The sequence below is a fragment of the Cardiocondyla obscurior genome, linkage group LG14, assembly GCF_019399895.1.
Source record: "Cardiocondyla obscurior isolate alpha-2009 linkage group LG14, Cobs3.1, whole genome shotgun sequence".
In the NCBI taxonomy this organism is placed as follows: domain Eukaryota; kingdom Metazoa; phylum Arthropoda; class Insecta; order Hymenoptera; family Formicidae; genus Cardiocondyla; species Cardiocondyla obscurior.
Window position 1 is genome coordinate 3,382,711 of NC_091877.1, and position 12,960 is coordinate 3,395,670.

A 12,960-nucleotide genomic window follows, 5' to 3' on the forward strand; every position below is an offset into this window, starting at 1 on the left:
ATTGAATTTCATATTTTACTAATTGTCATTCTTTGCCAAACAAAGCTGCTATAACTTTCGATTTTTTCGCGCACATTCGCGATATCCTTTTTGAATGCTTAAAATCTCTCCATTCATTATATTTCTTTACATCTTTTGGACCCCAATCGGCGCTCGGCTCAAACATCTACAAATAAAAGCGACAAGTATTAATAATTTCGTACTTTAGACAGTTAGATTTATATATTAAAAGTATATTTAAATTAAATGCAAATGTACATTACTTTAATAAATGGCTCGTCCCTATTTCGAAGTCCAACGATAAGTAAACCTAATGGTAACGGTAGAACTCCTAAAGTCAAAAGCGTCCAACCCGCAACTATAAAATTGAAAAAAAAAAGAAAGAAAAAATACATATATAATTTTTTTGTGTGAATCCTGTAAAATTTCTCCTTGTTATAATTAAAATTGTAACTTTTTGACGTTATGTTAATACCATATGCAGATGTTGGATAGTATTCGTCATTGTACTTGAGTGGTGTCATGTTGATCAAGAAATATATCAGAATAGTGAAGAGAAATAAAGGAGTCAAATAGCACCAACAGAATCTCCAGTAAAAGAATGGCCGTCGTCCTACCATGAACTCAACATCGTCCAAGAAATTATCAACGCCTGGAAAATTAACGAGAATTATTCTCCTTTCAATAATTTTATACAAGAATAAATTATGATTATTACCATACACCCAAGAAATGGCTATCATTTCGAAGGAAGCTAAAAACACGATAATGAAGGTCCCTCCGAAGTAATCTACCAAATTGAGAATATACTGGCCGCCCTATTGGTAAAATAAACATTCTCATAGTTCTTATATTATTTTAAAATTATTTCATAATTTTTCTTAATAGTAGAAGTGTTGATCTTCCTTTTTTTTTTTTTTTACAAAGGGCAAAAATAATTATAAAATTTACAGGCGTGCAATAAACAATGCCGATCGAGAAGCCAAAGATTGCAACGCCAGCGGCAATCTTCCATTGACTAAGCTGCGGAAATTGGTCCTTGATGATGCTGATGATCACGTTGCAAAAAGCAACGGTAGTTCCTATCCCCAATACGAATAGCATTAGAAAGAAGAGCACGGCAAAAAGCTGCGGTACCACAGTGAATTTCGCCAGAGCATCTGGATAGGATACGAAGGCCAGTCCTGTTCCGGCGCGTACAACGCTACTGATATCGTCGGTACCGATTTCGTGGGCAAGATTGCCCAGGATTCCGAAGATAGTTGCTCCCGCCATCAAGCTGGTGCAAAGATCCAGACTTGTCACGATCGTACAATCCCTACAAGAAATTATTATTAAATTTTTAATTAACTTGCTTGACTTTTGTAAAGCGTCTAGCTCGACTATTAATTTTTTTACGAATATTATTCTGAAAAATATACTCATATTAATACCTTGATACGTTGTGTTCGAAATTGTTATAGGAGGAATACATGGTCACCGCACCGAAACACACACCAAGGGAAAAGAACGATTGCGTGACAGCGGCATACCAAACTGCCGGCTCCAGGATTTTATGCCACGTCGGTTTGAAAAGAAAAATAATACCGTCCACAGCTCCGTCCAGTGTAACTGCTCTCACTAGAAGACTGATCATAATGACGTATGGAAAAAGAGCTAAGAAATAGGCCGCTTTACCGGTGCTCTCTACACCCTTGCAGATTACTATGTAGACGAATATCCAGCTGACCAACAACGTAATTACCAGCTTCCATGAAGGTAATCCAAGTCCATTTTCGATCCCCGTTTCATTTAAGACATATTTTCTAAAAATAAAGTTAGAAATGTTTTATTTCTTTGAAAACTTAATGTCTAGATAAAATTTTAAAGATAATGCAAAGAAAAATAAAAATTAATAACAGACAATAACAGAATATATTAAAAAAAAAAAAAAAAAAAAAAAAAATTGAAAGAGATGAGAAATAATGCCGGCGATTTTCTCGATTATATTCTTAAAGTATCATTGTTATTATCGCGTAGCTTCAAGAGATACGGGCGGATTTTTATCCTCAATCTCATCGTCAAACAACAAGTTTCTACACACGTGATGGTAATTAAAAATTCAAAAGGCTTCCGATAATTTACGACTGATATTGTGCTACGTAGCACGTGCGTAAACGGATGCGATAATAGAGTTAAATTTAGATAGAAAGATATCCCGAGGACCTTTATAATAGCATCATAAAAAACAAAAGAAAGATTAATGTACTGAAAATAGAGATCGGCAGAACTTCGGCTTCCGTTTGTCGGTTGTCCACCGCTTGACGAGCTGTTGAAACACTCGCTGGTCCATTCTTCCCAACAATAGGACCACGGAAGTACCGATTGGCAACTGGCCACCATGTAGAAGAGAGTCAGGGCCATAAGGGCGCAATAATAGGTGATTACGGAGAACACTGATACCGCCACGCCGTACCCAATCCCTAATGAATCACGAATGCATCAATTAAATCCTCTGATAACAATCATCCATGATAATTAGCGACAGATAAAGTTTACGGTTTCAAAATTTAAAGTAAAATAATGTATAACGTGTAATTAACACGATTATAATTCTTAAATTGAAATACTGTATTATATTCTAAATTTAAGGATTTATATCTTATATTTATAGAGGATTGAGGGCCTATAGAAAATATCTTGGAAAATACCTTGGAACGCAGGCGACACCGACCAAATTTGCACGCAGGATCTGCTGGTGAACTGACCCAGAATCATCTCCATGTAATAAAAAGGTTTGCCGATCACAAAAAGTACTATTATGTACGGGATTAGAAAAGCACCGCCGCCGTTTTCGTAAGCCGTATAAGGAAATCGCCATACGTTCCCGAGGCCTACAGAGAACGCCACGCAGGACATGAGGAATTCCAGCCCACTTCCCCATTGCGCCCTCGTCTTTTCTTTCTTCTTATCCTCTACTTTAAGAGATATCGAAATCTGCGAAATGAAGAAGAAAGCTCTCACAAGAAAAATTCCAATTAGCGTAACATAACGCACTTTCTGAACTTACTCTGTTTTCGAGATTATTTTCGCTGGTCGATGCGACAGACAGCTTGAATATATCGGTAGTTCCGTCGACGTTAGTGACATAATTCTACGAAATCAATTATTTGTTATCTGATAATTTTTTTTTTTTTCTATAACACTTCCGCTGCTATTTTTTTACAATGGGAAACGAGTAGGTGCGGCAATATTTTTTTACTGAATACAGCAATGTCTAATGTGAGAATTCGAGTGTTATTTACGATAGTTATACAATGATCTCGGTTTAACTTTACTTAACTGATTTTTTATTAATCGGTACCGTGTGCAGTGAACGTGGTAACACAATAGAAAATGAATTATCATGGTCATAATGTACGAGGTATATGTTTGCGATAGCAATGCGTATTTAATTGGTCCTAAAAAAATGGCCGATTACTCAGAGTGTGATACAATACCGCAGAAATGCCTACTCGTCGATCTAACATGTCGCGTACTATTATTTCCAACTAGCGCACTTCCTAATCAAATTATTTTGCAATGTGTAATGGTACCATTTATATTTACAGTCGGCCGATTTTGAACTGAAGATGCATGGTTTTGATTTAACATCATCGTTACGTCCACCTTGCGTAATATAAAAAATTATTGGCGAGATTGTAAGTAACCGATTGAATTTTCCACTTTTATCGGTGACAATTTAATTGAGGATAATATCGGAAAAATTTTTTAATCTTCAGTGATTATCTTGATACGGCATATCATTTACGGGAATATAGTGTTTTATTGCTGTTGACAAATTGTTCATTCCTAACGAATATTATCCTCGTTTTATCTTATCAGAAAAATGTTTAAAAATGCTTATGCCGATAGCACAACTTTACAACAAATTGATCACTTTACGACAACAAGATAAACAACAAGAAAGTGGTAATTTTTAATAAAATGGTGAATATTTTAAATCTAATATTTTCTATAAAATAAAATTTAAATTTCTATTATTGTATTTTAATTAATTTTAATGTAACATTAATTCTATTTTTTTTTATTTTTAGTGTTATATAAACGATGGACCTAAGTACCACGTAAAGTGACAGTCTATGAAGCATTAGCTTACAATATTCTTTGGGCAAATATCTTATGATACACTATGGCAATTGAGCGATAATGATTAACTGTTTGAAGAAATAAAGGTAAAACGAGGCCGCGATATCTTCGCAAACACTCATTTCTTTATTCGTACAAATAGAATTGCACCATTTTATACAAACAGATTATTCGTTGACAGCTCACAAAGTACTTTAAATTCATATTTTCAACGTAATTTATTTTTTTTTCTCATATTGTAATTTTGCAAATTAAAATATTACAATTTTTAGACACACGCGATTTAATGACATATAATTAAAAGTAAAAGTATGAGAAGGTATATTAAAGTGATAAATGTAAAATTATTTACAATTGACAGTGGTTTAAAGCACAAAATAATTTCTCTATATTATAACATACGTGATTTTTCATGTGATCCATGTTGATTTTGTTCCGACACGAGGCGTACTATTGTCTACCTTGGCTGTTCACTCTTTTTTTTTTCTTTTTTTTGTTAGAATCCAACTCTCGTCTTAGCCAGCCGGCAGTCTTTGACAGACTGCTTAAAGAATTCGCGCAACGTTTGACGTATCCGTACATACAGATCTACACGCGCAATCCATTCCGTCAGATTAAAACGCGCGCACATGTAATCACGCTAATCAAGCTCGATCAAACTATGTTTCTTTCTTTCCTCTTTTTTTCATTTCTTTCTATTTTGCCACATCTCGCACCATTTTTATTCGTATATGCATATGCAATATTAATAGATAGGATTGCATAGTAAGGAATTTTTTTTTCCATTCTACATTTTCATGCGTGATCACATGTAATAAAAAAATTTACTTTTTTGATATATGAGGGATCTCCTCATTTGCAGAAGAGTAATATCAGCAATCAGAGCTTATATTAGATTAAAAACAAATCTTTACATTGAATTTTATTTTTTTCTTTTTTCCTTAAAGTGCATCTTTTACAAAATTTATATGGAAAAAGTGTATGCAATTGACCACACGTTGAGAAATGCTTCTGCGAATGAAAGGGAAATATATTTTAGACGTTTGATTTTATGTTATGTCTCGCAATGTTTAAAAATTTCCACCTGCTGAGGCTTATGAATGAGTAATTCGAATGACATTTTATAACAAGATGAATCGGACATGCGCGATAATTAATTCTTTTAATTGCTTTTGTCGTTATACCATTGACCTAGTGCTTTGAAGCGAAACTAAAGTGATTAATGTCAATGTCATCAGATGATATTACGCCTCGCGGATGTTAATATACAGCAGAAAATTACAAAAACGCGTAAATTATACGGCTATAATTGCGTAAACGGATAAGTTGCTGATAACTTGTGTAATTTACGAAATAATACTCGACTTGGGGAAAAAAACCGCCGAGCTTCGTTAATCAAATTCAACTCGATCGTGAGGTTTTAAACAACACATTTTGCTGCACGCGCCAATTGCGTAATGTCAACGTTACTTCCTTGATCTCAAGTACAAATGAGGAAAGTTTAGAGAGAGCGAATATATTTCAGTTTATGGAGGACGTATGGGTAATGCTAAAATTACAGTGGAACAGATTTCTACGACACGTTTTATCTGATTGATTTCCGATTAATCTAATAATTAAATCGGAAATAATTCAACTTTAGTATCCATTACAAAATGGATGGTATTTAAAAAATATTTTATTTACTAAAGACCATCGATTAACGATGTTTTATTATAATAAAATAATTGGTTTTTTTTTCTACAATATTGCGTTAGTTAATAGAGATAAAGAGTGCGCGATTGAGTTAAAAGGATAGAAAAATAATAAATAAAAAGCTTCTATTTAAAAAACGTTTTCATCAGGCCGCCTTGAGCCCCAAAATTTTTCTCCGATACGAATGTTTCCCATTCTTTGTGGATCTTCGGGTTCTTAGGTCCCCATTTACCTTCCATGGGTCGAAATGCCACTTTGACAGACTGTAATGTATTTCAAAGATTAATTTGCAGTTTTACTATAAATAAATTTAATTAATTCTATTCCCTTGAGATACATACTTCGGTAAAAGATAACATTTTATTCGTGATTATTTTATGTCCGGCCCACCATACGATAGGAAGTATTCCTAGAGCTAGCATAAACCATCCTATTCCTAAAAGTAGAAAAAAACCATTATTTTATTATGATATATAATTTATAAGTAAATTATTATTTACAATAAAATTTCGAATTTTACATGCTGTACAAATAAAATATTAATTAAAAAAATTTTACTGACCGTAGGCATAATCAGGAAATCGAAGACCATCATATGTGGGTGGTTCATAAGTAATGCACGTGTAAACCAATATGACTATCATGAGTACAGGCGTGATTATGAGCCAGCAGAATCGCCAGTAACAACCCAATCTCTTGCCCAGCATGAATTCCATGTCATTAATGAAATTCGAGAGACCGTACACCCAGAAAATAGTCATCATCTCGAGTACGCCAACGATTATTGCCACAAGAGTACCGCCATAGTAATCCATCAATGTTATAAGCCATTGACCGCCCTATCAACATTAATATACATTATATTAAAAGATAAGTATTTTATTTAAAATATTTTTACTTTTCAATATTTTTAAAATTTAGAAATTATAAAGTTTATTTTTATGTTTTAATTGAGAGCAATATGCAACAACTTATTAAGGTAATTTTATCTTATTTATGCTTTCCATTTTAATTTCTAAACTTTAATCCTCATTTACCTAGCATTTATAGGAGTTTTATGTTAACGTTTTGCATAAAACTTTACGTGCACTTCTCTATAGTTCTATTATGTGTACGATTAGTTATCAGGTATCGGTTACAGTTATACGTAACATTTATGACTAATGTTTGTGTCATGTGTGTGTATTTTAGAGCAAGCTTTGGGCGACCTATTTAACGCACCGGTGTGATATAGACGAGGCTCACGACAAAACCAAAGCAGGTGACGCAGAGCACCAACAACCATTGCTTCACGTTTGGTAGATGATCGCGGAAGATACTAAATGTCGCACCACACAACGCAACTGCGCTTCCAGTGCCAAGAACAAACAGCATGAAGAAGAATAGAACAGAGAATAACTGTGGTACGACAGTGAAACGTGATAATGCATCCGGATAAGAGATGAAGGCCAGTCCAGTACCGCCACGGACTACTTTGTCGATATCCTTCGTATTCATCTCGTGAGCTAAATTGCCTAAAATACCGAAAATTGTGCAGCCGGCCATCAAGCTGGTAAATGTGTCCAACGTGGTCACTATCATGACATCCCTGACAAAGTAAGCAAAAAATTAATTTTTTTTATCTTAAAAAATCTTTTTAAAAACTAGAATTAAGGAGTTTATAATAATAGCAAGTCTATTTACCTATCTACTCTGTGTTCAAAATTATTGTAGGATGAATAGGCAATGATCGGCCCGAAGCAGACCGACAACGAGAAGAAACATTGTGTGATTGCGGCATACCAGACGGTAGGCTTCCACAAGGCATCCCATTTCGGTGTTATAAAAAAAAGAATGCCGTTGACGGCACCTTCAAGAGTAACGGCTCGGACCAGCAATGCCGTCATTACGACGTAAGGAAATATTGCAAGGAAATAAGCGGCTTTACCGGTGCTCTTTACACCACGGAAAAGTACTCCAAAAACACAGGCCCAACTAAGAAATAGACATATGGATAACTGCCAGGATGGCACGCCGATACCGTGTTCGATGGATTCATACTCCTGTAATACGATCTTTCTAAAAATTGTATAAAAAATTGCATGAGTATTTTTTAAAAGTTTTTTTTTATATAAAAAATACAAATTAAATATTTATTATTGACGATCTTTAAATATTACTAAAATTATTTTTTTAAGGTTTCAGTTTCGAACCTGAAATACAGCTCTGCGGAACTTCGAATTGTGACATTGCGATTTTCAACAATACTTCTGTTCGTCGACATGTCGATGCAATAGTCCTGCCATTCCGGTTGACAAATTGACCACGGTAATTCGGATTGGAAGCTTGATACCAAGTAGTATAGAGTCAATGCCATTAAGGCACAGTAGTACGAAACGACGCAAAACGCGGCAAAGGCCTGTGAGTATCCCAATCCTAAAAATGGATAATATTTAATTAATAAAAATAATCTTGAAATCGCCGAGTTGAAAAAAGTCAAATTAAAGGAATGAGTTTCTCTATTTAATATTCGTAGAAAAATTTATTATAAAATTTAAATTAAAATCTGTTTTTAAGTTTAATTAAATTGTATTAAAAAAATGTAAAGAATTTTTTTTTTTTGACAAGTGTTCGCAGTTTAAATGTATGAAAATCATTAATTTATTTTGTTTTAATTCCGTAAAACAAGTTTTACACATTCGAGGCTTAAGTTAACTCTTATAAAAAAAATAGATTTCTTACTATCTTTGTCGAATCGTCTCACCTTTCATGGCCGGTGTCATGTACCACGTTTTTGCGCAAGATTGACTGGTGAATTGTCCTAAAAGCCCTTCCAAAAGATAAAATGGTTTTCCGACCAGAATCAAAACTATGATATAAGGTATTAGAAAGGCACCACCGCCATTCTCGTATGCGGTGAATGGAAACCTCCATACGTTTCCCAGCCCAACGGAAGTGGCTATACAAGCCATTAGAAATTCTAGTCTACCTCCCCATTCCGCTCCCTTAGCGACTGTCTAAAAATTAAAATTTACTTTTTACAGCTGTTAATATTACTCTTATTAATTTAACGCCTGTGTATAATTAAAATACGCACTGAACTTTCAAAATGCTCTTGCTGCTTATCAGGTTGCGTCGCTCTTGCATAATCGGGCGGAACATTTTCGTGCGAATCGAAACCGTCCAGCTGAAAGGCCTCATTAGTATACCCACTTTGTTTCTGGAAAAAAAAAGGTAATTAATAATTTTAATAGAAACTTGCGGTACGCGGATTTTTCGTGAGTTTGCATGTATATAATTTAAGCATGTCTTACATAAACGCCGTCTTTCATATTTTTTGTTTTATCCATTATGTCACACAGGAAATGTGAAACGCCAGGAACCAACAATCAGTCTTAAAAATGTTTGTCTCCAATGACGGAACGTTAATTGCCGCGTGTAAAAAACTGTCTCGAATTTTTTTCAACGATGAATATCGAAGCCAGGATCTTGTAGCAAGTCACCGTCGTAGGGGAGCAATTTTTATCCTATCTTCACTCATGAATACACTTGCGCGATAAGATACTGAACAGAAGTAACTCTCTCGCGATACTCCGAACGAGATCACGGTCCTCTTTCTTCTCTTTACAGTTTGCAATACATCGGTGAGATTTTATAACAACTTTGATATTCTATTGCTGCAATAAATGTTAACACTTCGCGTAACGATCACTCGCAAATTACTAACGTGACGCACAGATTTCTCCTTCAGAATATCGCCAATTTACAGACTTCTGTGAAGGAAATCCAGCGGCGTCCGCGAAGATGCAATTAATGACTGAAACTTCCCTTGCCCCGCGAAGATAACAACCTATCCGGAAACGTTCGGGATAATTTCATGCACCGAGGGCACCGTCGCGTCTGCTAATCTCCGACTGACAAAAGGTAAAGATACCGGTACGCTTCTGATACTTGCATTGCTCGAAGACGCAGTTCTGAGATCTGTATCGCTTGTTAACCACCGATTGGTCAATAAATCCGCATAAAGCCGGAAAGCTGTCCTTCGACTAGATACCAGTTCTCCATTCGCCGCACGCATGCTATTTCACGTGTGTCACGTACTCTGTCTTTCATCTTCTCCTCTTGACATGTGCGGTCAATTAACACTTTTTAAAACACGGGAAATATCCTCAAGAATCTTTCATAACGTACGCAAATGACATGCAGTTATTGGTAAAATTTTTGCCGTGTGGGAAAATAATATTGGCCGAACGTTTTTAATTAATTTCAATTTCTAAACATCTCGAGTAAAAGTGATATTCTAACGTCTAATTATGTAATTAAATTATCTTGGTCAATCTCATTGGATAAACACAGGCAAACATTTACACGGCGTACATTCGTGTTGGAAATACTTTAAGTACTAGGATATGAATTGTTTTATCTAAAGAAAAACGAGACTAGGTCAAGACCATAAAGTCATTAAGACTGCGATCGTGCAAAGCTTCGATGAGGCTGTCGAATTATCTTTAAAAATCTTATTTTAACAAGAGGAAAAGAATAGAAAGAACGTGTCTATTATCAGGAAGTTATGCATGGGTTGGCTAATATTTTACGTAGAAGCGAAATGCAATATTAGAAATTAGTTAACGATCTTTCTCTTGAATATTCAATACGTGCCGTACCATTTTTACATAAAAAATTTGTCTCGGAAAATGTATTACTATTATTTGCAAAATATAATCATATAAAAAGATAGAAATAATTTCGCAATTGACATAAAAAAAATGCGCATAATATTTTTTGTTGTAATGACAGTCGATTGTCGATAGTTTTATCAAACTTTTCAATTAGTCGATCGAGCGATCTTTTTTCTTAAACAGAATGACACAATAAAAAAATTATATACATTTTCGACGAATAATATTTAAATCGACTCGGAAACGAATAGTGAATAATAGTCAATTATGGATAATTTTGGTAGCGTGTATTATCTGCTCCAATTGATTGTACGGCAAATTTTAATATTTCTGCGAGTACGTTTTTTAATTTACAATATATTCTTTTCCTATTATTAAGTTGACATTAATGTTTGTTACCTTGGTTGATAATAACTGCAATATGTTAGCGATTAATTACGCAAACTTATATCTTTTGTAGTGTACATGTAATATGTGTTTGATTAACGCTTGTAATTATGTGCAGGAATTCATTTTCCACGAGTTTACATGGTTTGCACCGGTGGAGGAAACTTTTCATGGTTCAGATTCAAAAATACGGGCCGCCACGTCGCAGCAACCCATCACCGACGTTTTCATTTTTTTGGCCATTTGTGGATTCTTCTTCTTGTTCATGATACTGTCCGCTGATCCTATTAAAAGCGGAGGGTCAAGCTATGACAGAAATAATATCGAAACGTAAATTTTTTTTCGCTTAATACTTAAAGAAATATTAAATGTAACTTAAATTATTTAAACTATTTTAATTGATAATTATTATTAATCATAATTTCTTTTCCATTATTATCTCTACGTCTAATAGAATTTCCGTGGCTCTTGAAGAAGACCCATCGTCGTTTTGGTATTCGAAAACTGCGGGATTAATGAGCTGTGTCCACGCTTGCGGTGATTCAATTGATCCATCACGCAACGTGATTTCCACGATACAGAATATTTCACGTCCAGCTATTTCAAACATCAGAGTGTCGTCACGTAAGATATTTAAATATAAAAAACATATTAATATTAATAAAACAGTTTTTTTTTTTTTTTTAATTCCAAAATTTTATTAGAGCGCATTGCAGTTAACATTATTGCGCGATATCAGATACTTGATGCATTAGATAACACAAATTTGATAGGATCTATTTCACTTTAATCCTTTTTCCTTTATCTTTAGAATCAAAACTCTCAAATTACAATGCACGCTCTAACTATCTTAAACACTCCCAGAAGACACCAGCAGGTCGTTCAGTTTCTCAAGTGACACCTCAGGAATGGTTAATACGACGTACTAGGAGTGGTCATGTCTATGGAAAATATCCGTTTTAAACGAAGTGATTGACGTCGAAGTCAATGAAGAAATTTATTCGTAACAACTTAAGAATATATTTTTCTACAAAATCGTGATTTTTTCGAGCACTCTTTGACAATTTTTGATAACTGATTTTTATTACGTAATTCTTCAGAAATTGATTTTTATATTCCTTTATCAATGTTTCCACAATGTACATATCACTGCATACCTACAGATAGGATCATGTTCTCATAATGAACTTATAACGTGAGTTAATAAAAAAAGTAAAAGCTTTGCAGCAGCTTATAAGTTCTTATCGATCGGTTAAGCATTTTTAACAGCAATTAATCCATTTCGGGTATGCGTTAGTGATAGATAACAAGATGCACGAGCTTCATCAGCAGTTTATTACACTTTGTCTGCATTGCCTGCCATAAAACGAAAGCCGTCTCTCTATCTCCACAAACAATGTCTTTCGCGTTCGAAGAATTACGCAATTTTTGTGTGGATTATGCGATACGTGAAGATTGAGCTCGATAACATAATCGTAGTTGTGTGACAAACTCAGTAGAAAAATTCTATCTTAGTCTTAAAACTCTTTTTTTTTTTAATTAAATTGTAATTATCTGAAAAGCATAATTGAAAATATGTACAATTTACATATAAATGTGCCACAGAAATATATAAAATATTCGAGATACAGTATTGCAAATAAAAATAAAAAATAAGTTCATAAAATGAAAATTATGTAGTTCTCACGCATAATAAAATGTATTCACATTATTCAGAAATACATTTATGTAAATATATGTATTTCTGTATGAATATATTATTGCAAGATATGAGCAATTTGTCACGGTTGAGTTACATTAATATGCGATTGCGAGACACGATTTGATTCATTTGAAACTATGTCACGCCAAGTTGGAAATTTCTGTTGATAAAAAGCATTATCCGGAAACGAGCAGGGAATTACCCTGTTGAATATAATTATCTTGCAAGAAGCCACTACGTTAAAACATGATGTAAATATAAACGATTGTAAAATTAGCACGTTGTTTCTCACATTTTTACATTTTGAGTTGTATATAATTCGCTATTAATAACACAAACTGCATTAATTATTTATTCATTAATTTTTATTAATGAATAATTTTATTAATT

The 12,960-nt window shown here is 34.0% G+C and overlaps 2 protein-coding genes and 1 long non-coding RNA gene across 4 annotated transcripts; 1 reads left to right on the forward strand and 2 right to left on the reverse strand.

The window, feature by feature from the left end:
* Position 1: 1 nt before the first annotated feature.
* Positions 2-4,733, reverse strand: LOC139107989 (sodium-dependent nutrient amino acid transporter 1). Its single transcript, XM_070665925.1, has 10 exons — positions 4,531-4,733; positions 3,050-3,133; positions 2,691-2,976; positions 2,249-2,462; positions 1,434-1,805; positions 952-1,318; positions 719-818; positions 476-652; positions 264-358; positions 2-166 (listed from the first exon to the last, which is right to left on the reverse strand). The coding sequence occupies exons 1-10, from the start codon at positions 4,549-4,551 to the stop codon at positions 26-28; spliced, it is 1,857 nt and encodes a 618-aa protein (XP_070522026.1). The 5' UTR covers positions 4,552-4,733; the 3' UTR covers positions 2-25.
* Positions 1,647-7,657, forward strand: LOC139108004 (uncharacterized). 2 transcript variants are annotated; one of them, XR_011546600.1, is made up of 8 exons: positions 1,667-1,758; positions 2,020-2,419; positions 2,654-2,774; positions 3,591-3,680; positions 3,762-3,969; positions 4,077-4,214; positions 6,391-7,419; positions 7,537-7,657. It is a non-coding gene; the product is annotated as an uncharacterized lncRNA (long non-coding RNA). The 2 variants fall into 2 exon arrangements; XR_011546599.1 differs by lacking the exon at positions 2,020-2,419 and having other exon boundaries at positions 1,647-1,758.
* On the reverse strand, positions 5,789-9,256 carry LOC139107988 (sodium-dependent nutrient amino acid transporter 1-like). The gene is made up of 9 exons (XM_070665924.1): positions 9,117-9,256; positions 8,900-9,022; positions 8,567-8,819; positions 8,016-8,238; positions 7,507-7,881; positions 7,045-7,411; positions 6,386-6,662; positions 6,165-6,259; positions 5,789-6,086 (listed from the first exon to the last, which is right to left on the reverse strand). The coding sequence occupies exons 1-9, from the start codon at positions 9,150-9,152 to the stop codon at positions 5,949-5,951; spliced, it is 1,887 nt and encodes a 628-aa protein (XP_070522025.1). The 5' UTR covers positions 9,153-9,256; the 3' UTR covers positions 5,789-5,948.
* Between the last annotated feature and the right edge of the window lie 3,704 nt (positions 9,257-12,960).